The sequence below is a fragment of the Haliotis cracherodii genome, unplaced genomic scaffold (assembly GCF_022045235.1).
Source record: "Haliotis cracherodii isolate W230 unplaced genomic scaffold, xgHalCrac1.p SCAF_5, whole genome shotgun sequence".
NCBI lineage: Eukaryota > Metazoa > Mollusca > Gastropoda > Lepetellida > Haliotidae > Haliotis > Haliotis cracherodii.
In genome coordinates this window covers 59,869,161-59,890,885 of record NW_027266308.1, presented here as the reverse complement: position 1 = coordinate 59,890,885, position 21,725 = coordinate 59,869,161, and the positions used below count along the sequence as shown (strand labels likewise).

Sequence of the window (21,725 nt, the reverse complement as noted above, 5' to 3'; positions counted from 1 at the left end):
ATTATACATTTTATGGATCATTTCATGGAGTGAATTTGGCAGCGGGAGTCTTTAATCTCTGATTGCTATGATACCGCATTAAGGTCTGTAATTAACCTTCTTGTCACCTGTCTGAATGTGTCAGCCGTGTAATTAATAATGTAGTTGATCACTTTTGTCAACATCAAAGCGTTCTCGTTAATATCGATACACGTTGTTTAAATATAACGTATGAATATGTTGTGTACATATCTCGCAAACAATGATGATGATGATGATGATGATGACGATGATGATGATGATACGACACATTTCAAACAGATTCTTCATTATTTGTAAAATAAGCAACTTTACTAGAGTTATATTAGATCGTGAGACGGACAAAGTTTATATATACGACAAAAATAGAATCAAAATGTTGATCAACTACATTCCGAGTTAGCTACTTGTAACGTATAAAACACGTTTAGGAATACCTTAAGTATATTTACAAGTGTTTGAACTAACACGGCAATGGATGGACTGGATGTAAAACAAAACGGGGTTTATAACAGTCATGTGCTAAAATAGAACCTGCAATATTTGACACACATCATGATAAAGTGGTGACGAGCACCATTCAACTGAGGTCCAAATTGAACTAAAAAGCTCAGTTGATGTTATCATATGTATAATTTTCAATTGAAAATATCTTAAGTTAGCGATATTATATCCAAAAAGTGAACTGAATTGGGTGTTAGTCAGCACCCAAAGAATATTTCTACGTGGTTTTAATTTTTAAATTTAAAAATCAATAAATTTCCTTTTAAATTTTCAAACATGGTAGGGGCATGTGGTTACAAATTTATTTATTTCCCCTATCTGCGTTGAACCCATATATTTTTATACGGAATTACAGCCACAGATGATTTTTTACAAACTGTTGCAGGAAAGGGTGATGGTTTAATAGGTATAATAAAATGTAATAACTACGGAAGCCTTTTAGGGCCATTTGTTTTTTTTCATACTATCTTGAAATTTCAAGATCCTAAGTTGAAATTTCAAGATCTTGGAATACAATTCTGTATCTTGAAATTTCAACTTAATATCTTGAAATTTCAACTGAGTATCTTGAAATTTCAACATCTGTATCTTGAAATTTCAACTTAATTTCTTGAAATTTCAAGATAGTATCTTGAAATTTTAACTTAGTTTCTTGAAATTGTAACTTAGTTTCTTGAAATTTCAACTTAGGATCTTGCAATTTCAACTTAGTTTCTTGAAATTTCAAATTAGGATCTTGAAAATTCAAGAAGGTATAATTTTTAATTTTTTTTTTTTAAAATGGCCCTAAGAGGCTTCCGTAAATAACAGTTCTTTCAATTTTAAATCATTAAAAACAAATTCGGTAACTTTCTTTTGTCCTTCAGTTTCCTTATCGGCTGGATAAAGTTATCGGATCTTCAACTGAAAGTCCAAATCTTGTTCTAATACCCGTTTACGTTATAAATCCTAACGTCTTTCTTATCTTACAACATGTTGAAAGCTTATGCCTTCCGCCATGTTCTGCCTACTCCAGTTTTGTGAAGGACAAAGGTATATTTACATGTCAGTGTCGTGTGTGTCGCCATTTGTTTTTCCCACGGAGCCCAACAAACAAAACCTGCATTAACAAGGCTAATCACCCGGTGATTGTTATCGAGCACCTTGACTGGTTGTTTTCTTTGCTTAAATGTAGCGATTGGTGAGCCATTGTTGGACCCTGTGATCCCAGCTTCAATAAGTGATTAACAGTGGTGCATAAGTAGTATTTGATGAATCTGATTAAAATCAGGCCGTGTTTTATATGGTCCAATGATAAACCATGTCGTGTGTAAGCTTGTGGTTTGTGTAAGTCAAAACTAGCGGGCCTTGACCTGAGGTGGTATTAACAGAGATTACAGCAAGCAGGCTGTATATCACATGGGAACGCTTTTTCTTTCGATTGGAATATTATAATTGCTGAAAGTTCGGAAGAAAATTGAAAATTTTAACAATTTGAATTTAATAAATGTCTGGGATAAGGCCTCTTTGAATAATTACCCTATCATATAGAAAACTCGAGAAATATGATCTGTCCGAATAATATAGTTACGACGAATTGATTTGTCAAACATTGATGTCTATCTCGATATGAACATACGGTGGTTGAGATTTTCCACATAAAGACATATACAGATCTGCTGATATGTGAGTGAGTGAGCTGCAAATAAACACATATAAAGATCTGCTGATATGTGCAAAGGAAGAGTGAGTGAGTGAGTGGGTGTGGGTGAGTGAGTGAGTGAGTGCTTAACGGCGAATCAGCAATTTTACAGCTATTTGCGGCTATTTGGGCAAATGTTTCTGTGATAACTGGGACTTAATATTATTTAAAAAGCTACAGTGTGATGATAGTTGTCCAAAATCACCACTTTATAATTCTTTTATCTACTTTTCGATATTCAAAAACAGATTAAAAGGATTAAGTGTTGAGTTTATAAACTACGAAAAGTAGTACGAAAAGGGGTTAACGTGGCGTTCAAGATTATGTCTCTTATACAGCCACGTGCATGCACGTGTGTGTGTGGATGCTTATGGTGTGCACTCATACACGTGCATGCTATATAGTGACATAATCTTGAAGGCGTCGTTAAACCCCATTTCACCTCACCTCATATATTCATGGCTCTTGTTATATAGGAATCTGTCTGTCTGTCTATGATACGCGTGGAGGGTGTTCCGCCAAACTCTTCCACGCAATGGGGACAATGAAACATTTCCCAACAAACACAATAACATGGAATAAACGGAACATCGACATAAATGTACTAGTGCTTCTTCCGTCGTTTCCGTCAATGGTTTCCGTCGTATTTCCAACGCCACTTTCAGTTACTGGGAATTGCGTGGCGGTCCAGATCTGGTGACACGTCATTGTATGTATGTATGTATGTACCAACTATAAACACACACGTGTAATACAAGGCAGCCCTGCACCATGACTGTGGAAAATATTTATTTTATGAAAAAACAACAATCTAGAAATGTTTACAAAAGCATGTCAAGCCAGCTTTAGCTTGCTCTATTCCACTGAAATCAGCATCAGGAATATTATTTGTTTAATTTTAGAGCCCAGAAGAGTATTGTGTAATATAAGATTTCATAGACTTAATGTTAGTCTTAATACAAGGCAGCATTCGGTTCAAATTCAAGTACAGTAAACTACGGTTATAACGAACTCAAAGGGACCACTAATTTTTATTGGTTATAACCGTAGTTCGTTATAAGCATATATACAGCTATCTACAGAACGGGACAAAAAAGTAAGTTCGTTATATCCGTCAGTTCGTTATAAGCGAGTTCGTTATAAACGGAGTTCACTGTAATTCTTAGCGTGAGCAACGTTCCCGTCCGTGGGTGAATGATGATACAAAATCAGACAAAGCCCCTGTTCCTACCATCCCTGGGCATATGCTATTATTGATCCGGAACATTCAACTTTAAACATATAAGTAAAGTTCACTTATACCGGTTTACTTTCCTGCGGATTATGTTTAAAGCTATTATTTATTTGTTTGTTGTTTGACGCCGCACTCAGCAATATTCCAGCTATATGACGGCCGTCTGAAAATAATCGAGTCTGGACCAGACAATCCAGTGATTGACATCATGAGCATCGATCCACGCAATTGGGATATGGTGACATTCATCAACGAAGTCAGCCAGTCTGACCACCCGATATCATTCATTGCCTTTTACGGCAAGCATGGGTTGCTGAAGACCTATTCTAACCTGGATCTTCACGGGGCTGAGAAACTACAATTACTATTAGACATATTTATAATATTTACAGGCTACCATTATATAGCTGGTATATTGCCTTGGCTTGCACAGGCTTGAAAAGGTCTTGAACCTCTGGACCAGACAATCTAGTGATTGAAATCATGAGTATCGATACACGTTTAAAGCTATTATGTACAAAGGGAAACAATATATATATGAAGTCTGTGAATGTCATTTAGAAGTGACTCACTTAAGAGATATTGATCAGGATTTCACAACCTTTTAAGACATTTTTCAGTCATATTCATAGTGTCCATGTTGCCTTAGATCGTCATAGTCGGAAATATCAAAGTAATCGAGTCTAGCCTAATGATCGATATTGTGAACAACCAGGTCAAAATTTATTCAGGTATGTTTCATATACAACGGTCATTCTGACCACCAAATCCCCTAATAGGGGCCTTTAAAGCCATGAAATGTCTTTCTTCTGTCGAATCCCGTTATCTCGAATGTACCGATATCTCGAACCCTTTCTTCGGACCCGACCGTCTCAATATATAAATACAGTCAAACACCCTTGTTTCGAACTTTGATGTGTCGAACTTATGGTAATCACGAAGTAAAAGCTTGGCCTCTGCATATTCCTTATCATTTTCGGTTGTGTCGAACCGATAACTCGAAGTATTTACGTCGGTCCCTTCAACTTCGACACAACGGTGTTTGTACACATAAATTTCGGAACATATTTGTGTACATGCATTTCCTTAGCATGCGTATGTCTGTGAATGTTTATTACGCACAATGACCGATATATGTATCTTATACGGTGACCGAATTGCTTGCGTGACTTCAAATGCACGTAGTAGATATATGATGATTCTCTGGTATGCCATATAACCAGGTAATGGCCTGGAATCAGAGACCCGACAGTGACATTCTCATCATTCTTCATAACCATATTATACACGTGATAGTTGCTTCTGACATTTCCTATCGAGGCCGGGGGCAGACACCAGACCACATAATCGTACTGTCAATACACAGCGAGGCGGAGATTGACGTGAAATTGACAACAGTCACTGACAGGGAAATCACGCATCGTGGTGGACGATGACAGGTGACAGATATACTTGTTTATGCCTTACAGATTTTTATATGCAAATACTCAGCGTTAGACGTTTGTAGCTTTTTACCGGAAATACTTGGGTTACAATCAAACTAAAGGATTGTGAAAAAATGCGCATTTATTCGCAATGGGGTAATTGATTGATGAAGAAATTGACACGTTGACAGTGTTGTCGATTACACCGTGGGTGGCTGTTGACAGAAACGTTAATTGTACGAGTTTTTTATGGTAATATTTAGAAGAGTGAAATCAAACCATAGCAAATGAAGTCGGAATTTATGCTAAGATGCAAAATATGGTTATGGTGTTCAATTTACTGGCATTAAAAGTTGTAAATATACAGAACACTCCATCCGCACTGCAATCTTAATCAGAGCTTTTTCAGCAAAGAAATCCTGGAGACAATAAGGTTTACGGGGTAGAATAGGTCTTCAGCAACCGGGATCGGGTGGTCAGGCTCGCTGACTTGGTTGATGCATGTCATCGTATCCCAAATGCGTAGATCGATGCTCATAATGTCAATCACTGGATTGTCTGGTCAAGACTCGATTATTTACAGACCACCGTCATATAGCTGGAATATTACTGAGTGCGGCGTTATAAAGCAAACAATCCAAACCAAACCATTAAGGTTTAACGCCGTTCCACCAATATTCCAGAATATCACGGTGGGGGACAGTAGAAATTGGGTTTCACACATTGTACCCATGTGCTGAATCAAACCCAACCGCCACAATAATTGTTGAAAGAGTGAATTAGTTGGGTTAAACGCAGCTTTGAACAGTATTCGAGTTATATCACGGCATATCAGATTAAATGTGGGGGAATAGCCCGAAGTGATGCAAATCTCAGACGTTTAACACTTTGGTGAAACCAACGAGCACGGGTATGTGCTGACAAACCTAGAAACAGAATCGGGGCAAACCGGGATTCGAACCCATGATCATAAGTTCCTGGCCTGCCAAAGGGACGCAACTCTGCACAGCGAATTGCGGTGCCTGAGACGACTGGGCCACCCTGACCCCAATTTGTCAAAGAAGGAACTGTTTCTATGTTATTTATATATTCATAATTATTATTCTATTATTTGTTATCCCCATTATACTCGTGGTAGATATTACTGTCATACCAAATGATAGAATAATAATTATATAAAATATAATTATATTTTAGTGTAGATTTCTTGCACCGAAATATCATTGTCTAACTGAGTGTAAGAGACTTAATAGCGAATGGCGTGAATCGTTACACGTTTGTTTGGGTTAAATGCAGACACGGAGTCTCATCAAAAGTAAATACACAGATTTACAGACACACGCCAGACACCTGAGCACCAAAACAGACAACCATCAGACTGAAACTAATTACAGCAGACCCAGATCATCTGCCGGTCTGTTGACCCCCGGTACAGCCGTTCTTTACGATAAACCTTGTTTATTTGCATGTAATTAACAAGCGGAGTCGTCGATCCTGACAGGTGCAACGACATCAAGGCCATGAAATTGACAAGATATGGACAGCTTAGGCTAAAACAAACAATCGTATATCTGTCAGGTGGATTTTAATGATTGGTTATTTATCGACATGTTTTGTGTCTATTAATTAGATAGTATTGTATTTAACTCGCGATGCATGTGGTCGTGTCAGAATTATCGATTAGTAATCCTCAAGTTACGAAGATGATGCTTATTTCAGAGTAATGCTTTGGAGATTTCTGAACCATGAGCAAAGGTCGATATGTACAAAGTCAGTTATGAAAATTGGCGCTTGTGATCCGATTGTATTCAGCTAAGTAATTCAATATTACAAGTTCAAGTATTATATGTAGTATAAGTTTTCCACCTTTTTTTCATTTGTCATTTAGAGGTTGGCCATTAAAATAGCATGTTACTAATAAAAGTGGACACAAACAAAACGAACGAACGAACGAACTTCTTTGAAAAGTATTTAGAAGCGATACAAACAAGGAAGAAAATGTATGGACGTCAACTTCTTTATTATGAGGAACACAACGTTTCGGAGTATATGCTAACACCTTCACCTGATGAAGGAGTAAGCATATCACCTGATGAAGCAGTAAGCATATACCCCGAAACGTTGTTTTCTTCATAATAAAGAAGTTGACATAAATATATTATCTTCCTTAATCACAATGATTTTCATCAATACCATACACAGACAACCACTATCCTTTGACCCAACCTGCATAAGTACAGGGCAACTAAATGCATGGAACAAAGTAACGTTATTTCATAACACAAACCACATTACACGCGTATACAAGAATGTGTTATTATCAGATTCGGTTCAGGCTGGCAAGGAAATGGGTTGATGTAGCTAAATGTATCTAAATGTATGCATTGTACCCACGTTACGTGCATAAACTTGTACGTGCTTAGTACCACACGGCTATACACGTGTAGGACGGACAGTGATGTACGGGCGGACATGGTACTGGCTACAGATGAACTACTTGGACAGCTCACGGGTTAAAGAGAACCTGCTTTCATCAACCCTGGACAAGCATGTATTTCAGTTCTACCATGGGTTTCCACGTTGATGAAACCATTGGGTGTGAATATGGTCCTCACACGAAGGATCATAATCAGGCGTATCTGGGATTCGAACCCCCGGGTCATTGGATCCTGATGCTGCAAAGGTTCGCTACTCCGCAACGTGAATTTCGGCACCTTATTTCAGTGGATCACATGTTCAAACTATGGTTTAGAATGATTCGAATGATTAAACAAAGTTTGAAGACCGCCTCCGTGGCCAAGTGGGTAGAGCGGTAGCTACGGGTATGGTCAGAGTGTGGGTTATGTGGTCAGTATATTATTTGATGTCTCATACCGAGCCTTCTTACCTCAAACAATTACATGACAGAATCTCAATCCGGAAGTTAGGAGTGAGTGAGTATGGTTTTACGCCGCTTGGATCAATATTCCAGCAATATCACGGCAGGGGACACCAGAAAATGGGCTTCACACATTGAACCCAATTAGGGAATTGAACCCGGTTCGGCATGACGAGTGAAGGCTTTAACCAATAGGCTACCAGACCGCACACGGAACTTAGGAGCATCTGCCCGGAGAGTGGAAGGTCGGTGATTCGATTCCCTGCCGCGTCATACCAAAAGACGTTAAAAGATGGCACTTGTTGTTACCCTGCCTTGCGCTCGGCATTAAGTTCGCCCCGATTATGTTTCTAGGTTTGTCAGCACCATACCCGTGCTCGTGGGTTTCGCCGAAGTGGTAAACGTCAGAGACCTGCATCACTTCGGGCTTTCCTCCCACATTAAGCTGACACGCCGTGATATAACTGGAATACTGTTAAAAGCGGCGTTAAACCCAACTCACTCACTCACTAACTGCGGCATGGTATATATCAGTGGGCTAGCACTATAAACATCAGGCATAATAATTATGTTGTCTGTGGCTTCGGTGAACATTCAAAGTCAATACAAAGATTATTCATGAAAGTGATATTTCCAGATCCGCGATTCAATGTATATCTAATACACGAGAATGATTTTGCCACACAGGTGTACTAATGTTATGAGTTAATCCTCCGATCTTCACCCTAATACTTTTAATCTGTTCGATATTAACGCTTAATCTCAAGTTGTGTAACATGTCAAAACTGAATCACAATATATAAATAGTTATGATACACAATACAAGAATATTTGTCTCCATTTGATATGCCACCCAAACCTCGTAATGCAGATCTACCCGGCTCGGGTAGCCTTATATGTCTTATGTTAGCGCCGATTCCCTTCTATGGCGCGTGACCTAGATACGAATCTGGGTCACTGAATCACTCATAACAGTAGCACTTGAACATTTCACTATTGACAACACCGACATGCGTCAGGGTATCCGCTTGTCTGAGTGACAAGGTTCCCGTTAACTTTTAAGACGCAGATAATAAAAGAGAAAGAAATAGCTGCATAATCGACTGTCGTGAGACATCGTTGAGAATTATCAAAATATTATTACTATCAGTTATAATCTTGTATTTATGCTTAGTATTATTATTGCTAGTAGTAGTTGGGGTATAATTATAAAAACGATAGTAGTCTGTCTCACAGTCCCTAAATCATATTATTTTCCCATCCGTCCAGCCCTTACTTTAATGCTCTGGCACTAAATGAAGCAAGTCTAGATTTACCCCGGTTTCCCCCCAATCTCACTGGGGCTCCTTTTCAATTTAAATGTAGTTTGTTTCCATCAACATTATACATTTTCAGAGACTTAGCGTTAGTCTAACAGCAGTAGTGGTATATAATAATAAGTGTGGTAGAAGACAAAGAAAGCAGTGGTAGGAGAAGCTGTGGTAGTGATGGTAGTAGTGGTAGTAACATCAATAGTGGCAGTTTGTTGTTTGTTTGTTTGTTAGTTGTTTGACGCCGTACTCAGCAATATTCCATCTATATGACGGCGGTCTGTAAATAATCGAGTCTGGACCAGACAATCCTGTGATTGACATCTTGAGCATCGATCCACGTAACTGGGATACGATGACATGCATCAGCCAAGTCAGCGAGTCTGACCACCCGATCCCGTTAGTCGCCTCATACGGCAAGCAGGGGTTGCTGAAGACCTATTCTACCCCGGACCTTCACGGGTCCAAAAGTGGCAGTGGCAGTTTACACACGTTTAACACACGTCATTTCATTTATTTAACTAAACATAATAATAAACAAGGAGTAAATGAGAAGTAATTACCTCCGACAATGACATGCACAAGTCTCTAAGGCAATAATTATCAGTTTAAATAATAAATTCTAGATTATAAATAATAACAAGTTGTCCCTATATGAGACTGGAGTCCTTAGTGTACTGTCTAGACTTATTAAGGATACATTTACTACACATCCATGGACTTTTCTTTCAGAACAGCCTTGGAGCAAGGCTAGCTACATCTAAGCATGTAGGGTGTTGTGTTGAGAGACGATAGTGTGTGGTCTGCCTCTCACCACCCTGAATAATACAGAAGAAGAAGAAGAAGAAGAAGAAGACGAAGAAAAAAACAACAACTTTATTTATGTGTTACACACTGTACACCAATGAGAATATAAATACACAAATAGTGTGTACAGTGTCCGGCCATTATGGCCTACGAGACACGCAGGACGTCACATACATATGAGTAAAAATGAGAAATATCACAGTACATACATATACATAAAAATGAGTTATCACCAGTTATCACCAGTTATCAGAACATTCTGATACTAAGATACATTGAACTAAGTTGGTAGAGACGAAAGACACAGCTGTCTTCGCTAATACACATGAGATGAACGTGGTGTGTAATCACTGTTGTCACTACATTTCAGTGTCGTCTACTCCGAATGTGACAGGTGTGATTAAATCATCACGGAATCTGTTAATTATCTCTGTGTTAATTGCGCTGTCACCACCCGCGTGAATCTTTAATGACAGTTGTTAATTAGAGTCGATGCTAATCAATCAGTGTTATTTAGTCAGATTGAGAGGTGTGTGTCACTTGACTAAAGGCGGCAGGTAACTCATAGTTTGTCAAACACTTACAAGTTAACATCCGTGTACATGACATCATCTTTACAGCTGATTGGCAATCAATAATGTCAACAACAACAATATACTTTGTATCAACTAGGGTTCGATCCGGGAAAGAATAGGTCTTCAGCAATCCATGCTTGTCATCAGAAGCGACTATGCTTGTCGAAAGAGGCGACTATCGGGATCGGGTGGTCAGATTCGCTGAATTGGTTGATGCATGTCATCGTATCCCTACTGCGTTGATCGATGCTCATTGTGTTAATCACTGGATTGTCAGGTCCAGACTCGATTATTTCCAGACCGCCGTCATATAGCTGGAGTATTGCTTAGTGCGGCGTTAAACAACAAACAGAAACATTGTACTTTAGCGACATTTCGTTACACACTGTTAATAAACAATTTTTTATGAAGATCATTAATTTAGCAGTTTAGTGTAAAAAATGAAGGACAGAACCAACACGTGATCGTGCCGGCATTATTTGGACCGTGTGCCACTTTACCTCTCAGACATGACACGTAAATATACAGATTTACAGACAAACATCAGACATCTGACTAACAACACAGACAACCAACACGCTAACGTCTTAATCACTTTCACATTTGTTCATTAATCTGCACCGGCGTCACTAATTTCAAAATAAAGAGAGTGCCGTCTATATAATTTTTATTTTTGCCTAGCTTTATCTCAATATGAAACAACTATGGAAGCTGGTACTTTCCCAAAGCCTCCAGCTTGTTAATTTGTCAATGGTGTAAATTGTAACCTCAGTTCATACATTCGCTATTGTTTTCTGTCATAACCAATCACCTCCCTCCAAAATGAAATGGATATATCATGCATTTCATAATTATCTATTACTATATACCCCCTGTGCTTCCATTGTAGTTGTTTTTTCAACATACACTGACGGACAAAAGAAAGTCTACAATTAAAAATTGGATTTGACCAAAAAATTACAAACGTTATTAAAACCCTTACTAGGCTGAAAACAGTCACCGAAACACTGCAGACTTAAGGTCCAAAACACAACTATGATATCCGTATCAAATACATCACTATCGAATACCAGTAATCATTTCTGATTTGTTTCATTTTTAGTCACCGTCAAACATGGGTGTATACTTTCTACTGCCCAGCAGTTGACTTAAAACCTTTTGGATTACTTTAGGTAATTGTTTATTTATATTGGGTCAGTCATGAAAAATGATCCACGCCATCGTGACGTCATGAGCACCCAATCCACATAGAAGTCAATTGTTATTAAGAAAGCGTAGGACCCTGGACCTCTGAACAGAACACTCCTAAAAAGACCACAGAAAAAACGACACACGACAATGCATAACTTTAATGGCCTGAGAAATATACGAAATTTGAAAAATGGTATATGTACAAAATAACTCTTTTTGTTTGTTTGGAAGACAGTTTCTCAACTGAAAAATATAGTATGGCGGTTTATGGAGCTATTTACATGTAATACATTACACAATGACTGAACTCGTGTTTGTACGCTCACAGGGAATACAAATCAAGAAATGACTGATTCCCCAACACTAATTGGCAGTAATACCGAAGCACACACCCTGTCGCCATTTCTAATAACCGGACACTCTCTGATTGGGGTAAAATACAAGTCAGACCCAAACACTGTGAGTAATCCTCAGTCAAAAGCAGAATAATTCACCGGGTGCTAAATATAGAAAAGGAAACACCGAGATCCTCTTACTGTCACGTGACCGCGACGTCACATGGGCTTGTCAAAACCGCTTCACAGGCGGCCGACTGAGTCAGTAGATACAAGCTCGGCAGAAGACGCACGAGGCAGAAATATATCGGTGTCTGAGACGTTGCTTACATCATGGTTGTTAATATCGGCGGAGATGTTAAATGTGTCGTTGTCGGCGACGGAGGAGTAGGGAAAACTAGCATGCTCCTCCGGTATATTGATGGACGGTTCCTGGAAGAGTATATACCGACCTGTTTCGATAGCTACGCTGGTGAGTTTTAAAATTATTTATTTTTTATCATTGTAATATCGTTTCCAGTGTACATTGATACAAGTTTCGATTGTTTAATGTAGCTTTGCAGTTGGAATACATAATTTTATCAATTATGATGTTATGAGGAACACAACGTTTCGGAGTATATGCTTACTCCTTCATCAGGTGAATGGAAACCCGTCATCATTCAACTGATGAAGGAGTAATCATATACACCGAAACGATGTGTTCCTCGTAATAAAGAAGTTGACATCCATAAATTCTCTTCCTTATGTGTATCAATTCTAAATGCCTTTCAAAGATGATTTTGATGAAAACTTTATCTAAATTAATCTAGACTTTATTAATAGTTCATATCTGATCAGACAAGTGTTGTGGCGGCATTTGGTATATACGTAAACATATAAGGTACTTTTTTTAACTGTAGTGTTTGATATAATTTTATTTAAAAAATAGGACCTGAATGAAATTGTTTTTCTTAAAGTATTTGAAACTATTGACGTCAGTTAGTGACAGTCTGTTGCCTGATATTATGTCTCGCCGTTTGTTTACCAAGTAATAAACACATTTCTCTCAGACAATAACTATGGCAACATTTCCATGTCAGTGTAAACTGACAAACAAGCCCATACGTCAACTGATTGTTGTTAATTAGATCAAATAACAACACTCCTCCCTGACAGCTGACTGACAGACAAGTGAGAACTAACATTCAAACGATCACTGTGTTGTTCTAAGCGCGTTGTTGTACATGTTGTTTTAGCCCGTTCGTTATTTGATTCGGTATTTCTGAAAAAATAAGAGTTCCGACTTTCCTCATACATTCCGCATCTATAAGTTTTGTAAAAATACTAAGTTATTTATCTAATTCCCATTTTTACAATCAATGTCTGCATTCTTAAATTTGTGAAATAACTGATAACATTAATCAATTTGTAAGCTCAGATGTGTATACACGTCATTGTACAGGGAACAGCGTCAAAGTTATTGTTAAAAATAAGCCTAACAGTGAGACCGATATACAATCCCTGAAATAAGGTATGTATAACATTAATAAAACGTAGTCTATAAAGAAACCCTTAAAATTTCTTAAAGCTAAAAAAGGGATTGTTATAGTCTGTTAGAAAGAGGTGAATGTTTTATAACATATGCTCTAGGGCCTGAGACTAGTTTTAACAAAAACAGCATAAAAACAAAGAAAACAATATCTATAATAAAAAGACAAAATATATGTGTGATAATGTCAAACTTTCATACACCAACTGCCTCATTTCACAGTGTTTACGAAGTCAGCGTTGTCCCTTCATGGTCATAATAGATAAGAAGATTACATCCCCAGTGTCTCTCAATCCGCTTATTTCTCGCCTGTGGTCTCTTAGACTCTTTTTCTGAATAGGGTAATGAAGAACACAAACGAATCCAGTAGGTGAGCTGTGCGAGGTCGCTGCTGGAATCTTTCCGGTTGTGCTTACTGTGATATTACCGGGACAATGAAGAACGAGTGTTCTTGTTAGTTATGAAAACACGAAGGCGTGCAGGTGTTAAAGCCGTATCCCTCCGAGTATTACTATTTAATAGAAACACTTCTCTGTTGCTTGCAAGATCACATAATGGGAAGTTTTGTATGGTAACGTGTGCGAGGTAATCCCCCCAACACTGGTATTTTCTGAAACTAAAAGCCCAGATTAAGATGAATTTCCTTGCAGTTTCTCTTTAAAATCCATCTTATACTTGACACTGTACTGTGTATCTTTCGAATTTAGTCATTATTTACCCGCGTATGCGTATGGTATATGAAACGCTTACGTTAAAACCCAGCTTATTGACACGGTACTGTATATTTATCGTATATGATTTTACAGTACAGAGTATCTTGTTTGAATTGTATTGTTGCACTACACAGGTGTAAAATTTCCTTTACATAATATTCAGTGGTGTAAATGTAGGGTACAAAATGTCTTTTATCCCATAGCCAAGGGTCATATGAGCCACCAGTTCACACAAAAATACATATACTGTTGTTTAAATCAGGGTTACGGCAAGGTTGCCTTCTACCTCCGACGCTATTTATGCTTAGTGCGTAAAATCGATTATGTCATTTCTCACTGTGTTAATCCAACATGAGTAGCACCGTCACCTTGACTGCTCCCCCCTCCGAAGGATCTAAGTTAGGTACAAGCAGCGTTCACGCCGACATCCACTCCGGAGCACGTTGCATGACGTAACTTTCCCTCGTACGCTTTGTTTTACATTCATCTATTCACCCAGCTATTCGTGATACGTGAGAGGTCGCTGTAGGTTGAAGACCACGTAATTGTTTTCATATGCCAGGAGTCTAGGCAGTGACATTGCTCCCCGATTGTCCCCTCGTGGTCAGCGAATGGCCACGCAAGAAAAGCTAACACCCGGGGCGTTGCTGAAAAATGAAGTGCTGGCCCTTGACCTCCGGGCGTAATGTGTGACCTGTTTAGGCGTTTACATGACGTTTCGGAAGAACCAAAAGTTACAGTCATCCCACTTAAGCAAATATAATATTTTATTGTAAGAACGGGGCTCTGAAGATTCAATGAGATGATTTGCTTTAAGGAAAATGGTCATTATAAATATAAAGGTGAATATTGTTGCTTGTCAGGCTCTCTTACTCTAAAATCCATTAATCACATAAGTTTCATCCGCAGGCCGGTGTATTTATCACCCATGTTTACGCGAATCACATCCTGATTCAATTAATTCATTAGCATATTTGATATATACACCCGATGTATGCACTAGGAAACATGGTTTTACAGACATAAGCAATAATATCACCCTGAATAAACCAATTTAACACTGAATACTTAACATGAACAGTTTCATAATCAGTCACGTATCAACGAATTTCTGTTACATCTTCAAATTCAAAAAAATCTTCTCTGTATCACTGGACCCAATCAAATGAAATTGACACCAATGTGTCAGTTCCACCAGCGGGTCATTTGCGCGTGTGTGTCAATAGCTCTGTTCTAAGTCTAAGGAGACACTTACCACCCTGCGTTGAATAACTAATACAAAGTCCACATTCTTATGTGAGTGACACGACCAAGATTCTACATTTGCATCTACATGTCAATAGCATCAGGATTTCATTTACACGAAATGAACAAATACTAAAAAATGTACATATGGCAACTGAATACCCAATCGGTTCTAAAGCCATCCTCAGACCATGACGCTTGTGTAATATATATCCTATTAACGACTTTTTTACTTAAAACTCAGACATGGTTAATACAAAACTGGCATTCTTAAAGCGGAACGACGCGGCGAGACAGGCCGAAATTTCAGAGAGATAAAGACGGAGGGCTTAGAATTAGTTTCGCGGAACGCTGGTTTCTTTGTTTGACGATTAGGGGACCACAAAAGAAAATATGATTATGTTTAATAACCGTTTCCATATCCCTAGACTATAATGCACCTCATGTAGTGAATATGTTTCTGGTATGTGCGTAAGCCCAATTTTCATTGCACGTTATGAACGGAAACCTCTTGCACCAAAATATGTAATATCTTAGCATCTTTCTTATTCGTAACCCGGTCATGCTTTCAAATTCGAATCGTGTATAAGTCGTCACGTGATTTAGCGGAATGTTGTGTCACGTGACTGAGGTATGTCCACTCCTAAGAATGAAAAGATACATTACATATTGTTGTAAAGAGAGGATGTAGCGCTGTTTAACGCTTTGAGTCAGCCGTTGACAACTTTGGGTTTGAATTGAAATAATTTGCTTGTTAATTGTAGCCGGGCGGCGTTAAATGATTCCACGTCGGGTTCCGTTCTGATATTGGTACTAATTGGCATTCTTTCTATTTTTCTGTTTTATAAAAGTAATTATTATAAGCATCAGTCCAACAGGCATATCGCGTCCATGGATGACGAATATGGTAAAATATTAGAACTAATTTGTCAAAGAAAAGTAGTTTGCAAGTAAATAATAGGTGTATATAAACAACTTGGCGCTCCAGTAAGTCTATGTGTTGAAAGAAACAGCTTTTATACGAGCTCACCACTTATCATGTGACTAAAAAAATCTGAAAAATAACAATCACCTGTAAGGTCACTTACATACGTTGGTATCTACGATAAAGGATGATGATGAGCACGGACCCAGCTTTTTGACAAACACACCTGTCACACGTCTCTTACCTGTAATCAGGGGTTAGGATGGCGACGGAATGTGTAAACAGGAGTCTGTTACCTGTGATTACAGGTAAACTACATAAATCATATATATGCATGACGTCGTCACAGCTTGAACAGGTCTCACTTTGATGTATGCATATACACAGGCCTGCAGGTGATATGGTGTCGTGTTGCATTGTGTGTGCACTGAATAGTTTATATTCAAGCCGTTGTGACTTACGAGATCAGGACTAGCGTTAAATGTATACGCCACGCGAACAGCCATGCGTCACTGCCACATCTGTTGTGAAGTGCATGACTCACTACGAGTACATTCCGTTTTTTTGTGATGGATTATAGTGAGTGAGTGAGTTGGGTTAAACGCCGCTTTTAACATTATTCTAGTTATATCGCGGCGTGTCAGCTTAATGTGGGAGGAAAGCCCGAAGTGATGCAGGTCTCAGACGTTTACCATTTCGTTGAAACAAACGAGTACGGGTATGGTGCTGACAAACCTAGAAACATAATTGGGGCGAAACGGGATTCGAACCAATATGATGATTGTGATGTCGCTTAAGTGCGTAATGTATACATCGCCAAACCAGTAATGTATTTTTTTGTGTTTCAGTGTCCCTTGACCTTGGCGACCGCTTTTATGACCTCTGCCTTATGGACACAGCTGGACAGGTCAGTAGATTCCAAACAAACACGCCCCCTTCTGTATATATAAATATTAGAGCAAACATACGTTTTCATTGAATTAGTTTTATAAGGGAATACACAGATGGCCAACAAGAAGGTCGGTGTTGTCTTGGAATAAGTGAATAATTTTAGCGCCAAGTCGGCGCCTTTGAAATTATTCATGGCAAATGTGTTCGGAATCTGCGCTTAAAAACCATAAATGTGTCAAAATAAAATATTCAAGGCTATAAAACACAGTCGGAAGCGATCCCACACAGGTAAATAATCGCTGGACCATCTGGTCACGCTTCTGATTAGTCTTACGTCATGCGACGAGGAAATAAAAAGTTTAAAAGATGAATTTGTGTCCTCGGGGCACGGAGACACGTTTTGTGATGTGATAATGATGGTTATAACAAGGTCTCGTTGTAAGACGTTGAATAGCTAAGGTCACTGAGCCTCGTTCCGATATAGCGTGTGCTGGTGTCTTAAACACGGTTGTTAGGTAATAGTTGTTTTTATTGTTTGTGACGTAATAGTCATGCCTGTGACATATTTTTCTCATCCGCCTATGGGAAACTCTGCACTGTACACGTCTTTGTCAAACAATAACAAAATATGTATTTTTCAACAAAGCATTCATGATTCTTAAAAATATTATGTTTCCTGTACGGAATATATTTGACCTATTTTTGTGAGTACGTGTTGTTTTTTAAATAGATACCCCAAAAATACAAATGTTATCAACACGATTAGGCTGAAAACAGTAACCGAAACACAGCAAACTTAAAGTCCATCACCATCGAACGACCATTTCTTTTTTGTTTAATTTTTAGCCACCGTAAAACATGGGTGTATACTTTCTCTGCCGGTCATCTTTTCCGCTTTTCTGTATTTTCAGTTTATAAAAAAAGTACATGTACATCATTCTACGAGCAGTATTGTTTCATTGTGCTTCTAAAAACTGAGGGGGCGGCGGGTAGCCTAGTGGTATAAGCGTTCGCTCGTCACGCCGAAGACCCGGGTTCGATTCCCGACATGGGTACAATGTGTGAAGCCAATTTCTGGTGTCCCCCGCCGTGATATTGCTGGAATATTACTAAAAGCGGCGTAAAATCATACTCACTCACTCTAACAATTGATGAAAGGGATATGTTATAGATATCGATGATAACTGTTAATATTAATTAATTAACTGGTAGTTTTGAAGACTTATCGAATTCCTTTCATCATTTCAGGAAACTTATGACCGTCTGCGCACCTTGTCCTACTTCAACACTGACGTGTTTGTCGTCTGCTTCTCCGTGGCCAGTCAAGACTCATTCACTAACGTTAGGACACGATGGATCCCAGAACTGAAGGAATTCAAACCCGGAACCCGCTTTATCCTTGTCGGTACTCAAGCGGATCTGAGGGATGATGCGCAGTACCCCGGGGAATGCGTGTCCCTGAGTCAGGCTAAGAAACTAGCAAGAAAGGTTGGTGCTGAAGCGTATGTGGAGTGTTCGTCACTGACTGGGGACGGTTTGAAGAACGTGTTCCATGGCGCGCTCACCACCGCAGTGTGTCCTAAAAAGAAGAGGAAGCTTTGGAGAAGCTTCAAGCAGCTGTTTAAGAAGAACGAGAAGTGAACGAGAGAAGATGAAATCTGCGTCACAAAACATGGCGTCATCCAGGATGTCAGAACTCTTCGTCCATTTTGCGCAGGCGCATATGGACTGGCAGCTCAACCGGAAGTGACCTCGAACTTTCGAATCTCTGTTTTGCCAAATTTGTTGTTGCACATTGTTGTTGCACGTTGTTGTTGCTGCACACACGTTGTTGTTAAGGATTGGACTCTGGTTTCAAGAATATGAAAATAATGGACCCAAGAATGACGCGGGTCAGAAATGAGGGAAGGATGTTGGCGCTTGTAATTGTGTGAGAATGTCAATATAGTTGACTCATTTGTGTGATACTCGTTGTTAACAATGACTTCAGGGGCACGTGACTGATATAGACGTGCAGGACACACCATATCCTTCCGTGACATCAATGACTTATCACAGCGTCCTACAGAGAATTGAAATACAAAACTCCGAACACCGCTGAAGTAAACTACAGCTATATGCTCATAAATGGCATCCATTAAAACTGACACATGACGTCATGAGAGGAAAGACCGTTTCAATCACCTGAAGAAGAGACAGTCTTACTGAACAATGAATTTCAAACTTAAAACTGGAACTGACAAGACACCTGTAAATGAAAAGAGTGCCTGTTGAAATAGAATATGCCAACTATCTAAACATTCGTTAAATACGTTACATGCTTGAGAAGATGTGATGTAATTTATACCACCTTTGTTTGTAGTTCTGAGGTGTCTTTAGGTTATTGTTTCTTATCGCCATGTTCCTAGTGCTCGTGTTTGCCATTGAACCACGCCCCATGTATCTACAGTGCATATCGTGGCCTGATTCACCAGCGGCCCCAACTTGACATTCCAATCGAGAATTTAACACACGTATTTCTTAATACTTAATCTTAAAACTTTATTTGCTAAATTATGGCTTTGTGCTTGTTTAACATCTGCAGTATTTGAATAAGGTTGACTCTTAGCAACTTATATGGTCGAACCTTACATACCTGTAATTAAGGGCTTGGAGTTAACAACCCCATTTCACGTAGAGGGTAACCTCGTTTATCCGGACGGTACTGTTCACAGTGAAATCGTTCGGATTAACGAGGTTAGTGGTGCTCCTTTGTATATGGGTAGATGTCTACAAAAGTACTTGTCCATAGATCAGGATTTCCGGACTATAAAGGTCCTACTCTAGTGATCATACACTTCTTATAACCATATACTACTAATGCAATACCTTACAGCCTCGTATGACATACATTAGCATTGTCCTCTAACACATTCCAGAGAGTCAGTGTAATTGGTTGTGTACTGTGGCCGATGTGTTCCTGTGGTGTTAAGAAGTTGGCAACGTTTCCTGTTAGTATAGTCTCACGTTGTCTCATCAGGGTACCTAAAGTCTTTCACAAAACGCAAAACCCCATTAATCAGGAGAATGTGGTTGTCATGGAAACATCCCGGATGAACATATTCCGGGATAAAAAAACCACTTTTGCGTTAGCCTTTTGTAGGTAAACGTTCCCATGTTCCAGACCCGATATAAAATTGGTGGTCGGATTAACCATGTCCGGATTAACGGGGTTTATTTGTATTTGTTCTAATTGAGTGCTGTAGAAATGTACATGTGATGGACACACGTATGTGTCATTGTGCTGTAATGGATGTACAATAAATTGTTATCGATGATCAGTGGTAGAATTTGTCTTCATTCACGAAATACCCGCCTTCAAGAGAAACCTCGCTCCGAATAATGGGCGAGCTGTGACGACTTCATCACAGCATGAGTGCGTGGATAAGTCGATCTTTGGCCCCAAAACCTTCAAAGAAACGAGAATCTTGCCGAACATCTCCATTGTGGTGGTGACGAGGTCATGTGGTCACAATTCAGATGCTGAGGGGAGAACAATGCACATGTCACTAAGACGCTTCCTAGTCCTTTGAAGATCCGTGTCAGAATAGGTCTTCAGCGACCCATGCTTGCCGTAAAAGGCGACTACGCTTGTCGTAAGAGGGGACTAACGGGATCAGGTGGTCAGATTCGCTGACTTTGTTGATGCATGTCATCGTGTCCCAATTGCGTGGATCTATGTTCATGATGTGAATCACTGGATTGTCTGGTCCAGACTCGATTATTTACAGACAGCCGTCATATAGCTGGAATATTGCTGAGTGTGGCGTTAAACAAACAAACAAACAAACAATCAAAGCAAATCCTTGTTCCTGCCGAAGCACACAAAGTCGTGTATACTTCGCGGATATAACGAGAGGCATTTCTCAAATTTGCATGCAAGGGCGTGGCACACTTACCGTACATTTGATTGTGATGAAGCATTTTAAAAAATAACTTTCCCCACCAGACTTAACGATGCTTTAATTAATTATAGGAGGTCGGGAAACCTGGCGGTTACAGTAACGACACGCCGAAGACCAGTGTTCGATTCTCTATTAGGGTGCAATGTGTGAAGATAATTCTTTGCGTCACTCCGCGATATGTTGCAATATTTCCAATAGCGGCGTAAAACCACACTCACTCATTTATTCAATATACAGGGCATGAACAATGGGTCTGTTTCTCGACTATGTGGAATGTTGTGAATGTTTTTAAATACTGGTTTGCCCAGTCCGGACTCGAACTCACTCCCGCTTATAATGTCATTAATACATTAACCAGCCCATCACACAAAGACTACGGTGTACGCCGGGAATACGTATCCATTGTTCCACGTAAAATCGAATACGAATGAATGAATGAACGAACGAACGAACGAACGAACGAATGAATGAATGAATGAATAATGATTTAGCTCTAGTCAGCAATATTCTGTCTACATG

At 39.1% G+C, this 21,725-nt stretch overlaps 1 protein-coding gene across 1 annotated transcript; it reads left to right on the top strand.

Annotated features, from left to right (window-relative positions):
* The first annotated feature begins 12,216 nt into the window (after positions 1–12,216).
* LOC139443423 (cell division control protein 42 homolog) lies at positions 12,217–20,582 on the top strand. Its single transcript, XM_071224412.1, has 3 exons — positions 12,217–12,429; positions 17,220–17,278; positions 18,511–20,582. The coding sequence occupies exons 1-3, from the start codon at positions 12,291–12,293 to the stop codon at positions 18,901–18,903; spliced, it is 591 nt and encodes a 196-aa protein (XP_071080513.1). The 5' UTR covers positions 12,217–12,290; the 3' UTR covers positions 18,904–20,582.
* Positions 20,583–21,725: the final 1,143 nt, after the last annotated feature.